This window comes from Equus przewalskii, chromosome 13 (assembly GCF_037783145.1).
Source record: "Equus przewalskii isolate Varuska chromosome 13, EquPr2, whole genome shotgun sequence".
Classification (NCBI taxonomy): Eukaryota; Metazoa; Chordata; class Mammalia; order Perissodactyla; family Equidae; genus Equus; species Equus przewalskii.
The window spans coordinates 71,061,573-71,085,037 of NC_091843.1; the positions used below are offsets into that span (position 1 = coordinate 71,061,573).

Genomic DNA, 23,465 nt, shown 5'->3' on the forward strand with positions numbered 1-23,465 from the left:
GTGACTTCAGACTCTATTTTTGAAGAAAACGAGGGCAAAATTTTGCTTAGTAGCTGCTGATCATAAATAATGCACAGTGCTGGGCACTCTACTTACATGATCTCCTTCATGCTCATGTCAGACAAGGATATTGAGGCTCAGAGAATTTGAGTGAGCTTACCAGGATCCCTAGAGAGTAAATGGCTGAGACAGGCACGCCCAGTCAACTTGACCTCAAAATTGACTAGGAAATTAGTAGTTTGGTACCATCTCTAAACCTGAGGGAGCTTCAATCAGACATTTGAATAACTATATATTTATTCATATTTATACAATTGTATATTTATACAAATAATTGTATAATTATTTATAATAATATTTATATACAAGTGATGTCTTAGATAGTGTTCCCAGGAAGCAGACTCTGATTTATTAAGAACATACTGAAAAGAGAAACAGGAAAGGGAGTGAGGGACGCAGGACAGGGAGTAGGAAGAAGCCAGGCCGGCCGGCCGGGTCCCAGCTGCAGCCTGGTCCCCGGGGAGCTCTGGAATGCAAACTACACATTCCAGTTTTCCTTACTGGAGGCAAGGAGCTGGGCTTTCAGATTCCTGTATGGTTGTTGACTAAGGGTCTCCATGGAGGACCTAAGCCTCTAGACACTCCTGGCTCTCTCTGCTTACCAGCAAAGCCTCTCCAGTCTTCAGACTATAATAGATAGACCCTCGGATGAAGCTCTATGCTCATCGCTTTATGATGCCTGACATTGTGTAGTTACAGATCTATTCTTTGGGCTTAAAGCTTCAATTAAGAAGCAAATGTGGAGATTTTGACTGGGGGAGGGGAGAAGAGAAAAGCTAAGGGTCAGATAAAGAGTGAAAAGGGCCAAGAGGGGCGTCTCAAAAAAAGAAGGGCCATCAGGGTAATTTTGCCCCAATTTACTTTATTTCTATAAAACCCGCTGGAAAAGTGAGGCTGTGGGATCTAAATGATTTGTTTGGGTCCTCGGGGTATTACTTGGATCTGGTAGCAGGTCCCAGAAATGTAAAGGAATTCCAAGTGCCTGGAATGATTTTCACTAATGTGAAGTTTCAGTTATAGTTAAGACTTACATTGGAAAAGCAAAAACTTGAGGATTTGCTTTGATACTTACACAATTGATTTTAGTTCTGCATACAAAGTAGTGACTTCCTGCTTCTCAGATAACTATTGTTGACTGAATTATTTTTGTATTTTAGGTTAAGTTGTATGTGTGCGTGTTTGTGTATTGTGTGTCACATGGTGTATGTGTGTGTGTGAGAGGCAGAAAGAGATCATGACACTCAGTTGACATTCTCCTGCAAATCATCCTTCATGTTATACCTACTAGGTGACTGTGTATGAAGAGAGCTGACTAATCAATCAGAAGATTGATTCAATAAGTCAATAAGAAGAGTCAGAAATAGCCTGCAGTTAATTATGGGAGGCATAATTCTTACTCCAAAAAAATCTCCCCCTCCAGTCTCCCAAAATTATACCCTTAAAATGTATTTCCCTTAGGTGAACATTTTGTCCCTTGAAAAAATAAAAATACCCATCACTGGCCACAGGGTGCGTAGGTGAAAAGAAGTTGATAAGTTTCCTATCAGATACTGTGCTGGACCTGAGAACAGGTGCCTGAGAATGGGGAAGCATCCCCAAGGGGAGGGAAAAGAGATGTGTCCGGGGAAGTGCTGTCCTAAGTGGACTGCTGGGGCTGTGAAGTGGGTGTGTGAGGCCCCAGAGGGCAGTTAGCTCCTAAGGCGGGGAAGGGAAGAAGACGTATGTACATGTATGGACACTGCTAAATCCCATTCCCCTTCTTCAGTTCCAGCGGAATCCTGATTCTGTTCAGGAAGGCAATTTGCCCAGATAAAAGGATCACTTCTTTAGACTCTCGTGCAACTTGGTGGGCATATGACTCGTTCTGGCCTAGTTGAAGTTCTTGGGCGGGAAAGCTCTGTAAAAGGAGTCAGACTCAGCTGGAATGTTTCTTTTTGCCTTTTTCTCTCCCCTATTTCCCCCTTCTTCCTACCTGGAATATGGACTTGAGGCCTAAAGGTGCGGAAATAATCTTGTCTTAGGAGGAAAGCCATATCCCAAGGGTGGCTGAGCAGAAAGATAGAAGGACCCCAGGTCCTGGATAACACGAAGAGCACTGTAGCAAACCTGAGCTGCCCTACATCTGGATTTCTCGTTGCGTGAGAAAAATAACCCCTATGTGGTTAAGCTATTGTATTTGGGTTTCTCCAACTGGCAATTGAATGCAATTGATGAAAGGTAGGAGAGCACTGAAACCAGGCTCCTCTTCCCTCCCACATGGACCCAGGCCCTGGACCACCAAATCATCCACTCTACAAAGCATCCTTGATTCCTCTCTTTTTCTCACCTCACATAACCAACATGTCCGCAATTCTCTCTGTTAAACCCTCCAAAGTAAATGGCAAGTTCAATCGCTTCATTCCATAAGCACCGCCACTAGCCTGGCCCAAGCCACCATCATTTCTTGCCTGAGCTGCTGTGATGACCTCCTAAATGACTGCTCTGCGTCTACTTTTTCCTCTCTCTCGTAGCCTCAACACACACTTGATCCTTATAAAGCATACATCAGATCAGAAGCTTCCAGTGACTTCCACTTGCACCTGAGTAAAAGCCTAAACTACTCATAAGAGTCTCTGTCTCTACATGATCTGCTCCCTTTCCTTCTCTCCCTTGCTCCCTCTCAAGCCACGCTGGCCTTCTTTTCTCAATCACTCCCACCTTTACAGCCTTTGCACTTGCTGAGCCCTTTTCCAGGAACACTTTGCCCTTTGATGCCCTCACAATTGTCTCCTTTTTTAAAAAAAATTCAGGTCTCAGTTTCAATGCACCTCCTCAGCAAGGACTTCACTGATCACTCAGGCAAATTCGTCTCAATCCCCAGCTACACTTAGGCTCTACTGTAACGTCTTGTTTTATTTCCTTCATAGCACTTATCTCTTGTCTTGTCCATTTAATTTATTTTCTTGTCAAATCCGTATCTCACCAGTGCCTAGAACAGTGGCTGGCATATAGCATGTGCCCAATGAACATGAGCTGATTGAATAGACCATATTTCTCAATTCTCCAAACCGACTTGTTCCTTCCTCCTGGATTTGAGTCAAGCTGTTTCCTGGGCAATGTACGTGTTCTCACTTCCTCTCTCCCAACCCAAATCTCTCTTACATTTCCTTCTAGTCCTAGATCAAGACTCACCTCCTTTGAGATGCCTTCTCTATTTCAGCTCTCTGTACTGACCATCCATTTCCCTAGCAGATACACATATCTGTCTTACCACAGTCACATACTGGCCTTTCCTCCTGCTCATTCTCCCTCCAGCTGTTTATGCCTCTACATCTTGTCTTCCCACTTTCACTGAGATTTCCTTTAGGAATCACAGAGCTTCTCCTTCTTCGGAGTTTCCCATAGTTTATTGGGTTTTTCATGAATGACTGCTGAAGCACACTCCTGGCAAAGAGCTGTACCCCATAAGGAAAGTATCATAAGAAACTAGAAACAGCTGGAGCAACATCTTACCTTGTTTCACCACCAAGAGTTCTATACGTGCTTTTATAAAATCCTTCAAAACCATCAGCTAACTTGGCCTGGAAGTCAATAGTCACATAGTATCTCAGGTCAGCCATAAGTTTCTCTGGAACAAGCAGTGCAATTTGTTGATGAGCAGGATAACTCAAAACAGTCAGCTTTTTTCCTGGTTTCCTATATCTCACATCTTCCTCTGACTGAAGGGTAGCATTTGTGATTTCAAGATCTGTGCTGTGCAAGATGATGAATTGGGTGGCATCTCTGACCAAGACTTCAATCTTCTCAGATGCAACAAAGTCCAGGGATGTGAGATTTGGGTGGACAAAAAGGTCATAGCGGAGAGGAGTGACCACAGTGGGGAGCCTCAGCTCATGCCAAGGAAATGGTTGCCCATTGGTGGCTACTGGGAAAGTCCCAGCATCCTTATTGAACTGATCAATAGATGGCGTTGAGAAGTAAGAACAAATGCACATTTTGGGCAGGATGATTGCTGAGCAGTAAAATCCTATGTAAATATTAAATATTAGTTTTCTGCATGAATTATCCATTGCAGAAGAATGGAATACTAAATCTATTCTCTAAAAGACAAGTTAATATCCAGTCCAAATATCACAGTTTTCCATAATACTGCGGTGGCTCCAGTTACGTCACACAGGATATGAATAATATGTTTCAATAAATAGATTTAATCTAGAAGAAAAAAAAACTGTTTATAGCATGAAGAAAAAGATTTCAATATATAAATAAAATCTTAAAAAATAAAAGGATATACGTGAATGGGGAAAATCTGCTCTCTGTCAGAATCAGGCAAGTATCCACAAAATAAAGCAGAAATTGAGCTGTCATCTGATTACTACAAATAAAAATCCTTTAGGGGCCGGCTCCGTGGCCGAGCGGTTAAGTTCGCGCGCTCCAGTGTGGCAGCCCAGGGTTCGGATCCTGGGCGCGGACATGGCACCACTCGTCAGGCCACGTTGAGGCGGCGTCCCACATCCCACAACTAGAAGGACCTGCAACTAAGATATACAACTGTGTACGGGGGGGTGGGGGGGGTTTGGGAAGATAAAGCAGGAAAAAAAAAAAAGATTGGCAACAGTTGTTAGCCCAGGTGCCAATCTTTAAAAAAAAAAAAAAAATCCTTTACAGCTCAAATGAAAGGACTCTGCCTTAAAATTTCCTCTCTGCATTCCTGTGCAATATGCAGAAGGCAGTGTGTAAATTCATTGCACACTGAATGTTTTTAACAGTGGCTACATCATTTTAAGAGTATGCCTGGATACCTGAAAGGAAACTGCCCAGGTGTCTCCATTTTGTCTTAACAAGTCATGAAGAATATTCTGTATTCTTTGGATACCAGATATTACTGTTATTAATAGCAGTGAACTTTACCTCATGTAATAAATAAATAACATCATCTGAGTGGCCTTATTCTATGGCTGCTGAAGTAGAAGATGCTAGTCAAGCTAAGTATTTACCTTCGGTTTATTTCCAATATATCTAAAGCCATGGAAACAAAATTTGAGTTTATAATATTCTAACTGAGAATATTCAAAAAATTGTTTTGGTCTTCCTAATCTTAGGCTGCCTTTGAAAATACAAATTACACTGAATTCACTGCCTTTGTAAAACAGAACTAAGACAATTTCTTCTTATGGGAAGGTTAATGCTACAAAACATACAAAATTAGGACAAACAACATAGTTAATCTGGTTGATTCAACTCTGACTCTCACCCTTCCACCTGCCTCTATTTACTTGCTCCCTGCTCCAAGTTAAACCCATGAATGGTTGCCTTTTCTTTTAGATCATTAATATGTTCTTCAGAATTCATTATCTGAACAATTACTTCAATTTTAAATTTGCAATATTAATGCAGATCAACAAGTATTGTTAAAGAAACAAACAAAAAAAGAATAAAATAACGATTATATAACAACACTTCTCCCTCTTTTTCAGACAAGTATTAAATTACTGCTACCCAATCTCAATGTTCCAAGACCCTCTGACACATAAAACCAGAACTGGTCTATTAGCTTGAATTTCTGATGGTTTGAAAAATAAAATTGCTTATTTGTTAGTCCTGAGCTTGGGAATCAGAACGCCTGGATTCCAATACTATCTCCGTCATGTTTACCTGAATGATCTTGGGCAAATTTATTGATTTTTTGAGCACCAGTTTCCTCATCTATAAAATAGTGTAATAATTATACTGTCCTCACAGTATGAGGATTAAGTAATTCATGCGAAGAATTTGGCAAAGCACAGCAACTAGCACACAGGAAGCATGTAATGGATGTTAAATATTAAATTCTTATTGTGATTATTATAACACATCCTCTGGCCTAAATTGAGGAGTAGTTTTGCCACATTTGTAGCTGACACACCCAAAGAAAGGCGTATTCTTTTGGTAAGAGTGGAGAGAAAGGCCTTGATATTTGCATATATAGTCTTTAACTTTAGAACTGGCAAGGATTTAAAGGCCAGTTAGTACAAGTCCTTTGTGTCCAGATAAAGAAACTGAGGGCGAGTGGCTTTCCCAGCGTCAGACAGGCAGTTTGAGGCAGAATCAGGCCTAAATTCCTGCCCCTTGATCCTCCGGCTAGTCGTGCCCCTCCCCCAACTGCACCACGCCTGCGATAGCATTGCAGCGAACAAAACATTCTGGGAATGAAGACACAAGACCCGCAACAGACATTTGGAAGAGGCTGAAAGATCTCCAAAGGAAAGTGAGTCAGTTCAACAGAGAGATTCGTAAGTCAAATCCTATCCCTAGCTGCACCTACCTTCCAACACAGTTGGGCCACAGTCAGCCCCTTTCCCAGACCCTCTGCCTAGATTACAAAACCTCCTCAATACAGTAGTTTCATACCTTCAGTTCAGGTCATTCTCACCAAAAAATTCTGATTTTAAGATAAATTCAAGAGAAATGTTAATGTGTTACCTAGTCCACGCCGTTGCAGGTTTGAATGAAAGGGAGTTTAATTTTGCTTTCACTTTCTGTTCTGGTGAGGCTCGGAGCTCGGCACACTTCCTGATTATAGCACTAGCAGGTTCATTAGCATATACAGAGGCGTAAATGAAGCTTAAGACAAGCTTAGTCCAAAAAGCATGAAAAATTAACAAGTGGCTTAGAGTAAAAGCTACACCATGCAAGGCAGGGCAGGACTCCAGCATCTCGGTGGCTGCTCTGCTGTTTTATCTTCCCTACCCACTTCTCCCCAGGTGTAAAGAACCTAGTCTGGACTTTTTAATGCCAAGTTGTTTTAAGGCAGGACTTTGAATTCCTCACTGTGCTGTGTCCTTATGGCCATGACATCTAACCTCTGTCCACCCACTCCTGAAAACATCACTCCAAGGCTACCAGTGGCCTCCCAGTGGGTGTCTATGGCCCTGATCAGAGGTGATTGTCCCTGGCTTTTCCATATCTATAACCTCTTGCTTCATGGGCATCAAGGGACTGTCTCCCACCCTCGTCTCTCCATCTTTCTATCTGCCAAGTCTAGCTGGGCCTCTTCTTCCTCACCACCCAGGAAGTGGGCCTTCCCCAAAGATGAAACCTCTGTCCTCTGCTCTTTTCTTTCTTCGTTCTTTCCCTCAGAGAGTATGTTCAAGTGTAGAGATTTCTCATTTATCCGCCTTCTTCCCCCATTTCTCTCCCCTGATCTCTCCTTCCAGGCTTCTGCTCCTACAGTTCCATTGGCCTGATGGGCTGTCTTTTCATGGGTGTCCTTCTAACGACCCACACAATGTCTTCTTTCCCCAGATTGCTTCCTTTTGCTTTTACTTTACCTGCATCAAGCCTTCCTCCATTATCTATGATGGGACCACATAACTATTTTGATTCTGCTCCTCTCCAGTTTGTTACCAAGTCCTGTTGATTCTTCCTTTTTAATCTCCATTTATCCAACTTAAAAACCCCCACAGTCATCAAAGCAGTCCAGGCCCCCATCATTCCTCACAAAGGCCTTCAAACAAGTCTTGCTGTCTTCTCAAGGCCTGGCCCTGCGGTCCACTTGTATGACACCAGCCAGCAGATTAATTCTCTGAACTACTGCTTGATCATGCCACCCGCCTGATCAAAACCTTTCCATGGTTTCTTCCTGTTTTACAAGAGGAGCAATTCCCTGTGTGGAGACCGTGGGTGGACAACTGGTATCCTATGGGCCACATGAAACTTTTCATGCTCTGTCTGGTGTTTGGTTTAGATCCTAGTGCATTAAAGGGCAACGCACCCGCACAAGTGTTATTCTTGAGTGAAAAATGACGAGCTTAGCCCTTCTTGTCTATAAACCCTCTTCATACACTGGTATTCATACCTTGTCCTGCTGGGCATTCAAGTTTCTTTGCTGTGCCTTTGGCTACAGTTTCAAATACTGCCATGATTAGATCCTAGTTCACTCTCAAGGTTTAACTTCTTTTCTCTTTATAAATTTTATCATTTCAACCTGGATGAACAATTTGATAAAATAGAAGGAGCAAAAGCCGAGGAGGTAGCCTGCACCTAAGGCCAGAGGCACAAGGCTGAATGGGGTCCCTCAGAGAGGCATTTCATGTAGTTAGAGGGGCACCATGGGGTAGAGAGGGGATGGATGGAAATAGGTAAGTGAGGGAAAGAACACAAAGAAGAGGAGGCACCACAGGCCAGCCCTTGGACATCTAATTCTGTGGCAGGGGGAGGGAAGGGATGAAGGAGGCATAGGAAACTGGCGTAGTTCTGTGACCTTCTTTGTCACAGGCCCCAGCCCAGTTGCGTCTGTGTGTTCTCAGAACTCTCCCCTGCCTGTTAGCACAGAAGTGATGATGGAGAATGAGGAAACAGGGCCATCAGATTAACACAGAATCCTAGAAGAGAAAGTTGAGTAGGGTCCACGTGACTTCATAGCTTATTATCTAAAACATTTTCATACCAAAAGGGGTTTCTAACTTTTTTTTTCCCGATGAGAGAATTCACTTTTTTGGGATGTTTGTTGCTTAGGGAATTCACTGAGAAGGAATATCTCACTGTTCCACTTCATCCTGGTCTTTGGAACTGTTTCTTGCTCAGAGACTTTCCTCACTGGCTCTGTCTACAACAGTAGCATTCCTCCCTGAATCCACCCCTGCCAACACCCAGTGTTCATCCCCTTAGCCTGCTTTATTTTTTCTTCTTAGCATTTATCAGTTCCTGATACTTCACTATGTATTGATTGGTTTGTTTGTTTTATGTGTCTCCCCACTAGAATGTAAGCTCCTTGCAGGCAGGAGTTTGCCTGCTTTGCCCAGCACTGAATGCCCAGAGCCTAGAGCAGAGCCTGGCATATAAGAGACCCTCTGCTGAATGGGTGAATGCATTTTCAATATTTTTCTTTTTTTTCTTTTCAGATTGCCCTACGCTTGCTCCATGCTTCAGGCAGATCAGAGAACTTTCCATTTCTGGATGAGCTAGCATTTCGTCATCTTTACTGAGGCTGCCACTCTATGGGCAATGTATCTCTCTCAGTGTCCCCTGTGTAAACGTACTCGTCACAAGGAAATTGCCACCTCCAGGAAGTCACCTTGGCAGTGACACATGGTTTCTTTCCAGTCCCTGACCATAGGCACTTGTCTAATCAGTTGTATTGGCCCTTACCTTATGCTAACAGGTTTGTGCTTCATATCCTTCCTTAAATTATTAACTCCTAAGGGCTCGGGGCCAAACACTACACGGCCACCTCTTTCCAGCGCCTCTCAGAGTGGTGTGCACCTCGGAGGTCCTCAACAAACAGGTGAGAATGAATGAGTTAAAGTGAATTTTCCAAAGAGTTAAAATTGACTTATTTGTCAAAATATTCAAAGAATTTTACTAATTTTTAGTAGAAATCTTTCTCAAATGTATTAAAAATATTTCCATCTCCTTAGGGTGTTCTCAATAGATTTAAGTCTTAGTGACGCAAGTTTTTTGTTACAAACTGGACCTAGAATCAAAAGAATTGGACTTAAAGTCACCATCTTAAAATAGTCACTTCCTCATTTCCAAATTAGAGGCAATACTTTCCTTAATTATTACCAAGGATTTTTGTCAATGTCAAAATGAATTTGAGATAATATGTGGAAAACTGTTTATAAATGATTAATAGACTCTAAAGTTGTTGCTATGCATCAGTTACTTTTACAATAATAATCATGATTATGCTAGGTTGTAATAAAGTGTTGACCTTGAGGCAAATGAGGTGTAATAACTGCATGTTGCTACATCTTTTTGAACTCTTGTGGGTGCTGTACAAAGTTTCTTCCAGTTCCTCCATTATTATCAAATGTTTCTTTCCTTTCTGTCGTGTATCTTCAACCTCCACCCTAGACCTGTTTCAAGATTGTTCCTTCTAAGTGCTGCAAACTGAATAATTAGCAAATGAAGCTAGTTGCACATTATTTCAGGCACACAGATGCCTTAAAAATTACTTCCTAATGCTGCCTGTGTTGCAGGTGGCGAGATTTCAAGATAAACAAAATGATCAATGGCCTTGTAACAAATGAAACATTACTGAATCTCCTTCTCCCTTTTTGCTGTTGAGTTTCCTCCTCTCAACATAAGCCCAGCCTGGCCCTTGTCGGTTCTATGGGATCACCCTGAATGCCCAGCCAACTTAAGGTTTTAAAACCACTTCCTTTTCTCTGCCTTCCGCTTCTTTTCAAAAGGATCTCTAAAAATCTGTTAAAAATACTTCCCAGAGTTATTGCTAAGTCTCTGTACATTTTCAAGCAAAACAAAGTCTATAACATAGTTTTAATATTTTTAATTTTAAAAAAAGGAAGTTTCTGATAGTACAAAGACCCAGGGCCTATGCAAAATACGAGGACAAGGAGAGGTAGAATTTACCTAAAAAATGCATTCTGTAGCTTCTTTTAAACTCGTTCAGTTTCAGTAGAAAAGTAAAAAGCATAATGTCAGAAGTTTAAGTCGGTAAGTGACAGGAAGATAGTTTTTCAAAAATTGATATCTTTAGCATGCCTTCCACAACATTTACTAAAAACGAAAACAGAAGAATGCAACAATAAAAGTCTTACATTGTTAAAGTAGAACAGAATATTAAGCAAAATCTGGCATTAGACAACGGAAATTGTACCACATTTTAAATTTTTGTTGAATAGCCAAATGGAAAGTTCTGGTGCTTCTGTCATTTTCCAGTTAAAGATTACCTAAAGAACTGGTGACATTTTCAAACAGGAAAAATGGTTGCAAAATAAACCAGAATGATTCTGAGCTTGTTAAATACTTTATTTTGAAAGAAAATTTTTATGCTTTCAAGTGACAAAAGCAATTAAACCAAATCAGTGTTGCTTGGCTTCCCAATACTTAAAGATTGAGCTTAAAAGTCTTATAAGAACTTCCACTCTGGCCAAGATAGAGTAAGGACTAGAATTTATCCTCTCACTTGAAACAACAAAAAAAGTGGACAAAAGACAGTTTGCAAGACAATGGTCATCAGGCACCTGAAGGCAGCATTCCCCAAAGAGAAGGAAATGAATGAGGCCAGCTTACCAGTAACCTTGAGAGAGATCCTGCAGCCGTCCAGGGAGCGGGAACTGAGGTACAGCCCAGAGGACCTGTTGAGTTGAGGAGATGCAGCTGAGTCTGAGTCTGGGTGAGCAAGGAAACTAGAATTCATAGGATGAATACCAGAGATGACAGAGCTGCAGGGAGAGAGGGAGAGAGAGAGAGAGAAAGAAAGGAAGGAAGGGAGAAAGGGAGGGAGGGAAGGGGAGAGAGACAGATCGCTGTGGAGATCTGCTGAATGTTCTCGTAAGTATTCAGCCCATCGCTGATAAGCACATGCATGTGCAGAAAATAGTGGAGCCGGAGGCTGACCGCTGGAAGGGGTTAGAGGTAACAGTGCCTTGTGCCCACACTGATGTGTGTGGAAGTGGAAGGACCTGTGCCCACCAGTCAGACTGGAAAACCTCAAGGTGGACAGCCCAACAGGTAGAGTTCAGAGGGGGTCTTCCTCAGTAGCGGGGGGCAATTAAACCCAGATAAAGCACTGCTTCAGTGCCGTCTAACAAACCTTAACAGCGAGGTCCGAACGGGTCACACTGTTTCCAAGTAACTTAACTGTGTTCTAACACAAAGCTCAGGAATATGATAGCAAGAAAAAAGATCCATCACCCAACTAGGTAAAAAAAGTGAGTAGTGATTTTTTAATAAGTTGGGTCTTTTTACTCATTACCGAAGGGAGAATGTATACCATGGGGAACCCTGGGGCCTCTCAGAAAGGTGTCAGAAAGGACTTGTTATAGAATGGGTTGGGTGATTTGGGGGGCGCTTAATGACGCAGAGCTTTCTTTTGTTTTAGATGTTCTCAGGAAGTGGGGGTGATTCTATGACGGGTCTTAGTGAGGAGGGAAGATTAGACAAGGCTAAGGTTGTGAAACAGTAGCCCCTCCTATGGGTCAGTTGGGATATGGAGGTATTTGGCCATTTTTGCGGCTTGGACAGTGTTTGTGTTTTGCCTGTGTTCAGACAAGACGACAGAGTCAGCTTGCTTTTGTCTTCATCCATCCTGGTCACAGAGTGGTCTTGTCTGATGGTGATGTCCTGTGAAATTGTTTATGTTCAACAGGAGAACACCAAGGCCTGGCTGTGAGCATCAGGTCAGCCCTTGGATGTCAGGGACTGCTCTCCTCTTGCTCATTACTCTCACTCAGTAGGTCTTGAACTCAGATTTTGTCTCCCTTGGTCCTGTGAGATTGTTCAAAGCTTAGTTCAGCCTCTCAGTTTCTTTTTCCAAACCTGCAAACGCCCCTGGTACAAAAGCATCCTTAAATGCCTCTTGGATTTCCATCCTCTCTAGAATCTTGGCTCCGTAATTTTTAGTCTTTGAAGCTTCAAAGATATTTTTGTATTTTGTCAGTGTTTACAGTTGTTTTCAGTGAGAGAGTAAGTCCAATTACATAGTGTGTCATTATTACAAGTGGAAAGACCTATCCCCTGCCCCTGTCCCCCCACAGATTTCCCTAAGCTTCAGAAAAGGTCTTCCTAGGCCTTTTGCCTGGACATTATCCTCATCTGCCAGAACCATTTCAGTCTGACTAGATGTCTGATCACCTTACAACAGCTCCACAAAATCGACGGGCAGACGATTGAGTAGTTTTCACCCAACTCATGCTTAGCCTTCCCTAACCCAACACTCATCACCTCCTGCAGCTCTCTCCCTGAACTATAGGGTGAATCATCTGACTGAGTTCTTTATATGCAAATGAAGCTACAACCGAGCCCTGACCACAGCTCCTTCTTCCAGCCAGATTGCTGCTCCTGTGACCCTCTCCAATGGAAATTCTGGATCTTGTTACCTTCTAATAAATTTGCAAACTAAGTAAAAGTGAGTGGGTTCATGGTTATGCTTATGAAAATATGTTGAGTAGGCTGATTCTCAATTTTTATCTAAGAGGAAATGGAGGCTTTCTCTTTCCACTGATGTCCCTTGTTTGCACCTCCCTGAAGCCAATAATTGGTATAAAATTAGTCAGTGTAGAGAAGGGGATGATGCATATGTCTTTTAAAATAAACAGCTATTGACCAGAGAAGCCATGGATTACAGTGTTAAAGCCATTTATGTGCTCTTTAACACTCAGCTCTCTGATTTTATTGAAATTAGCAAAATGGACTGGTCCTCTTACCCTCAGAGCAAAGCAACTTTGAGAAATCTTTGTTACAGATTTTAAATTCCACGTCAGTGTCATCTAGTAGCCACACACAACAAATTTCTTGAGAGAAGAGAGCAAAACAGTGGTAGCTTCATCTAGTGGTGACAAGCGTAACTGCAGAGTCATTTGTCATAGTGTTAACCCTTTAGGCAAACATACATCCTATGGCAAATCACACAATCTCAAAAGCAATTAGACAGGTTTGTCTAATGCACAAGCCAGACCCAGGATAATCAGATTTCTAGGTAGGCTTGGATTTCTGGTATGTGAAGTTGAGAACCAGGAGTCAGAACTCACAGGATTCCATTACTAAATCTAATTTGAGTACTTGAGTAACTATGCTTTGGAGGTATAGCCTTCATTATGTCAGCAGGGACAACAGAAATGGAGGAATTGGCCTCTCTCCAAAAGTATCCTGATTGGGTGCTTTAAAGTCAACTGCAGGGGCTGGCCCGATGGCGCAGCCATTAAGTGTGCATGTTCCACTTTGGTGGCCTGGGGTTCGCTGGTTCAGATCCCGGGTGTGGACATGGCACCGCTTGGCATGCCATGCTGTGGTAGGCATCCCACATATAAAGTAGAGGAAGATGGGCATGGATGTTAGCTCAGAGCCAGTCTTCCTCAGCAAAAAGAGGAGGATTGGCAGCACTTAGTTCAGGGCTAATCTTCCTCAAAAAAAATAAATAAATAAAGTCAATTCCATTTTTTTTAAGATTTTATTTTTTTTCCTTTTTCTCCCCAAAGCCCCCCAGTACATAGTTGTATATCCTTCGTCGTGGGTCCTTCTAGTTGTGGCATGTGAGACGCTGCCTCAGCGTGGTTTGATGAGCAGTGCCGTGTCCGCACCCAGGATTGGAACCAAGGAAACACTGGGCCGCCTGCAGCGGAGTGCACGAACTTAACCACTCGTCCACGGGGCCAGCCCCTCAATTGCGTTTTTTAATTAAAACTTTTCTACAAGGCACAGATCTTGAATGATTTTCCTGTAACAATATTCACAGACTTTCCCATTACTTGGATAAGAATTTCACTCATTTAGAAGATATAATGAAGATGGAGGAGATAACGTATCAGTTCAAGGGGAAGGAACCCAGAGGGGCAGGGACCAGACCCTCATCATGGTAGTTATACCCGTTAAATATTGACTAAAAGACCATAGAAAGAGTTCCAGAAAGAGAGAGTACAAAAGGTAAAAAGCTAAAGTAAAATATTAGCTTTAATCCAGGATTTGTTCTTAATGTTTTAAGCTCTCTGCTCAATTCCCAAATGTCTTTCAAATTCCTAGCTTGGATTTGCATATATCTACCATTAAGATTCCCACCAAACACATACCTAATTCTATAAACTGGACCTCTGATAAGAAAATTTTTATAGTTTTAACCTGCACCTAAGTAAATCACTTTGAAAAAAATAGTATTATTCTCTTTTTCAACCTATCAAATCTTTTCAATATTCTAAGGAAATCACTATTGAATTTGCATCTCCAAGAGACCCAAATCCAAACATTAGATACAGTTCCTTTGACTGAAAAGTAGATTCCTTTTTAAAGCATTGTCTCCCTCCAAGGCTTTACATAAGTCTCTTTTATGATTAATTGACCTTTAACATTTTGCTTTACAATTATATTTTGTGTAAAATAACCTTAAACCCTTCTACCACAGCTGAAATATTTCTATTTATCATCTGTCATAGCATATTTCTGTTCAATTTGTCCCAACCTGAGGCATACAAAAGGTAGCAAAGTAAATCTGAGACTTTTCCCCCATCATCTTTTCTGTACTGAGAAACGTGTCATTTTCAACGCTCATTCATTTTCCTCGAAATGCTCAGAACACTGAGCGTTACTTTTAGGGAAGAAGGAACCCCTTGTTTGCTAATCTGAGGGAAAACGCAGACACGGGGTTTGACATGTTTGGCATAAGTTAAATAACATTCAGCTCAGTGACTCTATTAATAATAAGGCAACCTTGTTGCTTTGGAAGGCAACAGTGTCAGATCACCACCGAACCTCGCTTAAATACAGGTGAGGGTGGCGACATGATTCATGTAACAGACGTTGATGGTGTATACATTTTGGCAAAGTGCCATATTAAGTGTTTCAAGGGAGTGAAACAACTCTTGCCTCTGTTTGAAGCATCTTGTGTGCAAGCAAATGTGAATAAGTGTGTGTGTGTGTGAATGTTTCCACCATTAAAATTCATAATAATATATGCACATGGTAAAAAACCAAATAGTAGAAAAGTTACAATGAAAACCAACAGACCCTCTCCCTGCTCCTTCCCACTGCTAGTCACACTTCCAGAAGCAATCATTTGTAAGCTTTTCTGTTTTGTTTTCTGATGTTTTTTTCTCTAATTCTAAATAATATTTTGGACAACCGTATCTTAAAATAGGGCCTATTGACTCCCTGGTTTGAAATATGAAGGTTTAGTTCATTTCTACTTTCCTCAATTTCCTCTCCTACTGCAAAGTTTTTAAAATTACTTTTATTTTAGTTCCTCCTTCATATATTTACACAGTACACCTAAACCTTCCTTTCTGATTCTATCATCTTTGGACAATATCTCCTCATGCCCGAATATGTCAGATAACAATGCTGAAAATGTACTGGGTATTTGCTGCGCTTCAGGCACTGCTCTAAGTACTCTACGTGAACCATCTTATTTAATCCTTACAGTAACTCTATGAGGTCATTCCCAATTTACAGCTGAGAAAACTAAGGCATGGGGTGCGGGGGACGACTTGCCCAAGGTCACAAGGCCAGTTGGGTGGCAAAGGGAACAGGAAGTATGAATCCAGACCCACGAAGCTCCATTGCCTCCCTCACGAGAACGTCAGCAGCCCCCAGTGTCCCTCCCCTCCCCACTTCCACTCCCATCTTCTATCAACCAGATCTTCACTTTTACAGCGTTAGGACAGATAATGTTTACAATCCGTCATACAATCATATCAAATCTTCTGCCTTTTTCCTTATAGGCCAATTCCAAAAGTCGAAAGTCAATAAGCACACTTACACATTGTGACTTTGTAAATATTATTCCCAGCAGAACCAAGAAGTGAACCAAGAAGATTCCATTTTCTTCTCTATTTCCCAAATATTTGAAGTCCTTCCTTGATTCGTTTCTTCCTTTATATTCGCAAGGAATGTTTTTGAAAGCTTACTAAGTGTTGGCTTTGGGAAGGGGAGGTGGAGATGAATACAATGAGAAATACAATGCTGTCTGACCCATGGCCTCTGCCTTTAAGTTTACTGTATAGAACTTACAGTATACCTGGGGTCAAGGGAGGCTTTGAGGGGAAGAGGGGATATAAACTGGGCCTTAAAGAATGAAGAGAACTTGGAAAGGGGAAAGGGGTACATGAGGAGGTGATACTAAATGAGCAAAGTGATGGAGAAGGGATTTTCTTTCTCAGAGATGGGATTTCGAAGTTACCTGCTTGGAATCAAGGGTTTGCACTAGAGGGGAGTGGCAGGTGTGATTGGAGCCTGATCACATGTGGAGTGAAGAACTGATAAGGATTTCCACGTAGAAATGGGTGGGTGGTTAGAAATGTGAACAGAAATTCATGGAAAGTTCAGGGTTAGAAATCCTTTAAAGAAGGCAATAAAGTCATGATATGACGGATGAGTCTGCTAACCGAAGAAACAGATCAAGGAGAGGAGGGGACATTTAGGGTGACAAGGAAAGGAAAAGGGAGTTAGAGAGGTCAGGATGGGGAGGATCCCAAGAATGTGACACAGAAGCCAAGGGATGATCAGGAGCAGCGAATGAAAGATGAATGAGGATGACGATTGAGAAAAATCCATTGGAGTGGATAGCTCAGAGCTCCCTTATAGAGACCGCTTAGCTTCAGGAGAAGGTAAAGGCTGAAACCACGCTGCAAAGAGCTAAGAGAGTATATACGTATGTGGTTAATAAAAGGAAAACAGCTAATGGAAAATGAAAACTACTGTTTCCAGAAGGTTGCTGTTAAAAGGAACAAGAGGAATAGGACAGTGGCTGGGGAGAGAGGGAGGGGTCAGAGGTTGAAGAAAAGCTTTTATTACAGTAGAACAAACTTGAACATGTTGAACAAGGGAAAAGCAAGGAAATGACAGGGGAGTGAGACTCTGAAGGAGGCACATGGAAGTAGGATAGAAGTTTAGCTTTGGAGATAAGCCCACAAAATATGCCTTGTAGATTTTTTCCTAAGTGCATTGGAGAGCCACTGGAGGGTATGGAGCAGGGAAGTAACATAATCCAATTTGCAATTTGAGAATACCACTCTGATTGCTGTGTGGGGGATGGATTAAGCAGAAGAGGATGTTTATCTTAAAAATACACACTCAATACTGTGTTGGAATTGTGATCAGTGAACTTTTCAGTGTGTTCCAGAGTGGCAAGTAAGTAGGGGGAATCATAATTTGAAAGCTGAAATTCAAGAATCCTGTTCCATATTTCTTAAATTCCAGAATACTGTATATAGCTGGCCTATATACACTGGAGTAGGGTGGTACCCAACAGAGTAGACTTCGGCATCGGACAGGTTTGGGTGCAATCCTTGGTTCTGCCATTTATAAACTGTGTGATCTGAGTTACCCCTCTAAGCCTTCAAATTCCTTCTCTGGAAACTGTAGATAAAAACTGCTTACCTTGTTATATTTTTATAAGTACTAACGAAATAGCTTCAGTATCTCAATGATAGTCATAAAAAGACCATCTTTGTTGTTTTCTCATATTCTTTCACTACTTGAACTATTATTTGCTTAATATTTTTTCATAGCGTCTCATTTTTTAAAACTTAAATATAGTCACTTTAGAAAGAAACAAAGAAAAAAAAAGTTAAGTGCAAAAGGGAGAGAGTTCCATGACTCCAAAGAGAAAGAGCAACAGAAAAGAAGACTCTAGAAATTTGAGATCAAAACAGAGATAAGTGGGTCTGGGGCTGGTGTGACAGGTCCCAAGAAGATGAAGACAGTGGCAGGACGATAGTGCCAGAGGTGAGGGGCAGCGGACCCTGAGTATATGACAGCATGAGGGAAAGAAGTGTGTGCCAGCCTGGTGGTGGTTGGAGGGAGTAGAGCTGGTGACAGGAGCCCACAGAGGCTGTGGTGTAGAGGCTCTGCAACTGAGACAGGTGACTGGGTGACAGGGTGTGGAAGATGAGACTGACTGGGGAAAACCTTGGGGACTTAGACAGGAGAGGAGTCAGAGGAGGGCATGCAGGGAATGGGAAGGTGGGGGGCCAAGATTAAGGCAAAATGGTGGATTTAAAGAAGAGAGACGTGAAGGGATAGGGCAGGTGGGTCTTGAAAGAAGAAATATTTATGTAAAACAACTGAGAGAATCCTAAGTTTCCAAGAAGCATAAATTAACATGGCAAGTGTGCCACTTTTACTTATCTCCTGTTTGATCTGGATCCAGGTGGGGTAAGACAGGTATCTGTGAAATGTCCAAGCAGCTTGGGAAAGGAGCGACAGCAAAATGGCAGGGACATGGAAAGGGTCAAAATGACACTCTTTCCTGGGAGGCCTGGAGAACAGCTCAGGGAGGGTCTTATGAGGAGAATTCCTCTTGCTGTTTAATCTCTTGTAATCTGACTCTTCTCGGAATGAGGCAAGATGTAAAGAATAAGACATAGTCAATCCATGGTGGCTTCAGAGAAGGTGACCCTATTGCAGTCAGGAAAAGACCAGCTTAACATGAAGCAAAAGGGGCCCTTAGAACTCATTAACTACTAAAAATCAACTGTTCTTTGGATAATGATGGAGTCTTTAGTGTCCTTTGTTCATAACCCCTCAAATTTCAGAGAATTCCTGTTAAAAGTTCCAAATTTCATGGCTGGCTGTCACACACTGAGATACTTGCTGATAGCTGCCTTCTGACTGTGTATGGTGGGTGGGTTTATCCAGGCCATCTTTACCCTGTCAGCTGTCTCAATTTCTCTAATAAGAAGGCAAGTTTGCTTGTTTGTTTATTAATTAATGTATTTATTTTAAGGTTTCACCTTTTATTGAGACAGCGCTTGCGTGATAACGTCTTGTCAACTTGAGAACTTAATAGCAGTGATTACCTTTTATAAAGATTGATTTAGTCCCCTATTTATGGGAGTAATTTCCTGGTTCAAGCCAAGAATTACAGTATCCCTTGGTTCATAAATCATACAAGAATAAGAAATTTTAGAACAAGAATGGTTTGGGGATGTTTTAAATTGCAGGCTGATTTTGATCATTAAAAGTAGTGGGCAAAATTTCTGCTAGGTTAGTGCCTTGGAATGCCCATAGGCCCTTGCCTCTCCCCTGCTGTCCTGGCGGGGTGCTGGAGAATCAGAGTTAAATGGCGGGGCTCAAATGCTGAGTCATGCGCTTACTTCAGTTAGTTGTTTAAGTTCTGTTACCTCTGTTACCTCATTTGTAAAATGGAGATAAAGTCCCTACCCCGAAGGGTTGTAGCTAGGATCAAATGACACAGCACGGGAAGGGGCCTGGCATATCGTAAGTACTCAATACATACTAGTCATTGCTATTACTGATGGTGACCAACGTTAGCAGTAGCATCACAGGGAACATTGCCAAACCTGACTGAGGTTTCAGAAGTATCTTCCAGTTTCTTTGGAGCTGCTTACAAGGCTTGAGACAATCCTCCTGAAATCTTGAAATGAGAATCAGCACATATCAGACAAAAGCCATTTAGATTTTCACTTAATTTGCGTTCAGATCCACTGGGGTTCACGGTGCTCTTTAGAAACTGTCCCTAAGAGAGCCATTTATCAGTTAGTCGCAGACTGGCTTGTTGAAGAGCCCGTGTGTTCATTATCTCTGTGACATCAAGATGTTTGCAGGGAAGACTCACCCTGATGCCCGCTGCTTCTGGATGTGCAGCAGGTAATGAGACCGGTAGATCCCATGCTCACGGCCCTTTCTCAGAAACCTCCTTTACAGTGAAATGATTACATGCGCTATTTGTGGTGTTAAAAGATAAACTGACGTATATTAAAATTTTTCAGAGTTTATTTGAGCAGAAGTAGATTCCAAAGGGGCACCGCCAAACTGGAAGTGATCAGGAGCGCTCACCAATGAGAGGCGCTAGGGGAAAGACTTTTATGAAGAATAGGCAGAGGCAAAGCAAGGAGATGATTTGATGGGCTATGGTTTAAGCAGTTGCGTTATTTGGAAAAGCCTATTGCTGTTTGTGATTGGCTGTCCTTAGGTTTCGATTTCTTGACCTTGAGGCATTTACAGACTTAGGTTTTGGTTTGCTTGTGTAGGCTACTCAGGCATTAAAGCCACCTCAGTCTAATGGCCATCTTGTTTAATTAATTTAACAGTGGAATTTATTACAGAGGTTTTGGCACTTCAAAGAATTGTTAGGAGGGCTGTAAAAACAGATTTATAAACTTCTGGGAGGACAACCCCTCCAATTGAGCCACAGAATCACATCAGGGTCACGACCTTGTAAGGATTACTCACTTAAATAAATAGCTAGATGCCTCTGCCTACACTATTCAAAAATGAAAAAAAGAAGCAGCAGTTCCACGTGAAGACTGTTTACCTGTGTTGCTCACTTCTGAGTCAAAGTCCCACACGAGTGCATTAGATTGGCAGAGCTAGAATGCACGTCTGCAGCTGAGCTGCAAGGGACACTGGGAATTTGAGTCTGACTTCTTTGGGGCAGTGGGACTGAAAATGTGAGAGTCATTCTGAAGATGGTAAACAGCCACCAGACGACGTGGGCCCATTTCCATCCTCTGCCTCTCCCTTTTATGCCACTTAGTCTCAGCCAGCCCCTCCTCACAGAAGTCCTCCCTAAACTGACTCTTGCTGGAGGAAACCTCCCTTGATGCATAGACTAGATTGGGTTACAAGACTATAATGTCGTAAGGGTGGAGGCCATGTCTGTTTAGCTCGGTGCTCTAGCTTTAGTTTCTAACACAGTGTGCTTGGCACACAGAAGTTGCTCCATAAATTTGTTGAATGAATATAAAACTATTTTTTCTCTTCTGTAAATCCAGCCTAATACCACCACAACCACCAATCCAGGCCTAATTTATCATTAGGACACATTTAATGCTGTCATATTGGTAGATAATATGTATTTTGGGGCTGTATTCTATCTCAAAATGATGTTAAATGACACACTTGGAATGCCATTTTATGTCAAGTAGCTAAACTTTAGCCCAACTGCTCAGGGCAGGCAATATGTTGGCCATCCATTTACACCATTTGGACTGTATTTCAAATTTCATGTGTGAAAATCCCCCTCAGACAATAACATAGGTCTCTTGACCTTGCTGATTTCAAGGCTGAGATCAGTAGGTCAGAGTCACAGAAACCAGCCAGAACTGATAGTCACAAATACTACCAATAATACCAGTTATATTTATTAGGCTTGCTTTACAGTTGACAAACCACTTTCACAAATATGGTGCCATTGATCCTCAGAACAATTATGTTCTGAAATCAGGGCGTGTATTATCTCATATTACAGAAGAGAACACTGAAGCTCAATGAGCTTAAGTGACTTTCTGGGATCTCAGTAGTGACTAGTGGAAAAGTCAAGGCAGGGGTCTAGGTTTCCAGCTCTGTCCAGGGCATTCTTATGTCACCATGCAGCTAGTGACATTGAGGCATGGTTTTCCTCATTCTAGAAAAATATGATCAGGGAACCCTCTGCCCACAGAGGAGAATGTCCCTCTTGGTTCAGTCAAACTAGGATCACAGAACAAACAGTCTGGAAGCCCAAGGCAGCACCATAGCCAGCAGAACTCTTCCTTCGACTCAACATGCTGTTGCAAAGAGTAGCTTGCTGGGAATGTGAAGCTGGAGAATGGCCCACTGCTGAGCTTATGCCCTGAGTCTCTGAGTGGCTTTCTGTCCATGTGGAAGACAGCCTGAGTACAGCCTACAAGGGACAAGAAGAATGCTCCTGGGAGCTCAGAGACCCAATTCAGCAAATATCTGATGCCTAATAAGCCAAGTCCTGTGCTAGTCACTGAGGGTACAGAGAGGAAGACATCATATCTGCCACCTATGGTGTGGGTGTGTTGGGGGGCTGGTCTTACACCTTCCACCTTTTTCATTTGGAAATGCAGCAGCCAATGATATGAGAGCACCCTTCATAGCCAGTCTCCTTGGAATCCTTTGTGGCTGATGCTGTTTGAATTGTGTGTGCCTGTGAACCAGGGACACAGAGAAAGCTTTAAAATGATGATAATACCTTGCTCGCGTACCACCTTGTTATTCTTTGTTTTCTCACTTTTATTGCCTTGCTGGTCTTCTATTCTGGGCATGAAATATTCACTATATTGACTATTTATTTACATACCATGATTCACCTAAGTTAGGGGTTCTCTGGGCTCTACTAAGGTGGCACATGTAACAGGTGAAATGCTGGAGCAGGAAGCATTGTCATGCAATTTACATCTAGTTAACTTTATTACTGAAGACGAATACTGTCACCCAAATTCAAGGTCAGAGGTGTCTGGGAAACACTCGATATTCTCTGACATAAATCTCCAAGTCAAAAGGCTGTTATTGATCATCAAGTTACTAGTTCAAGATTAACAGGTGCTGTTAAGTGGAGAAGGTTATGACTGCACCAGTGGCTTAATGTTAGCTGTAACCAAATTGATCAGATACAAAATTATCTCCCATGTGGCTTAACAGCAAAAACATGTCAGTAGAATCTATAGTTTAGCCTCCTTGCCCCTCCAACCTGCTGTTCCTTGCTCTTGCTTTTCAGATTCTCACTCACACCCTTGCTATCTGACTTGTTTGGAACACATTTAGGGGGTTTGATCTTGGCTTTATCCTTTGGATGTGATTTTTGGTATTTTTACCTCTGGTTCCACTTATTTATTTGTTTTTATTTTTGAGGAACATTGGCCCTGAGCTAACATCCATGCCCATCTTCCTCTACTTTATATGTGGGATGCCTCCCACAGCGTGGCTTGATAAGCGGTACGTAGGTCCATGGCTAGGATCCAAACTGGCGAACCCCAGGCTGCCAAAGTGGAACATGTGCACCTAACTGCTATGCCACTGGGCTGGCCCCACTTATTTTTTTCTTTATGCTCTACCCTCGTCCCTAGAGACCTGCCATCTAAGCCTGGACATAAATATATTCAGTCAGGACTGAAATAAGCTGAGTATAAAACATGTTTTCTCACCCAACACGTGGCTTTTAAATTTAAGGTTATTTTGAACCAATGGCAAATGATACTGTATTCTTGCTACAGTTCTATCACTAACTCAAATGCAAGAGG

General features: G+C 42.0%; 2 protein-coding genes across 4 annotated transcripts in view; one reads left to right on the plus strand and one right to left on the minus strand.

Moving 5' to 3' along the window:
* The window catches only part of ERAP2 (endoplasmic reticulum aminopeptidase 2), a 40,084-nt gene extending 33,319 nt beyond the window's left edge, over positions 1-6,765 (minus strand). Inside the window, exons 1-2 of one of the 3 annotated variants that reach the window (XM_070569619.1) lie at positions 6,502-6,765; positions 3,553-4,251 (exon numbers count right to left, since the gene is read on the minus strand). In XM_070569619.1, the coding sequence (XP_070425720.1) occupies positions 3,553-4,109 (557 nt within the window). In that variant the 5' untranslated portion in view covers positions 4,110-4,251; positions 6,502-6,765. Of the gene's footprint in view, positions 1-3,552; positions 4,252-6,343; positions 6,382-6,429 lie in introns of those variants that run through there. The other 2 variants (XM_070569620.1, XM_070569621.1) reach the window with 2 other exon arrangements.
* ERAP1 (endoplasmic reticulum aminopeptidase 1) overlaps positions 1-23,465 on the plus strand; it is a 144,131-nt gene that overhangs the window by 44,541 nt on the left and 76,125 nt on the right. The window lies entirely within an intron of this gene.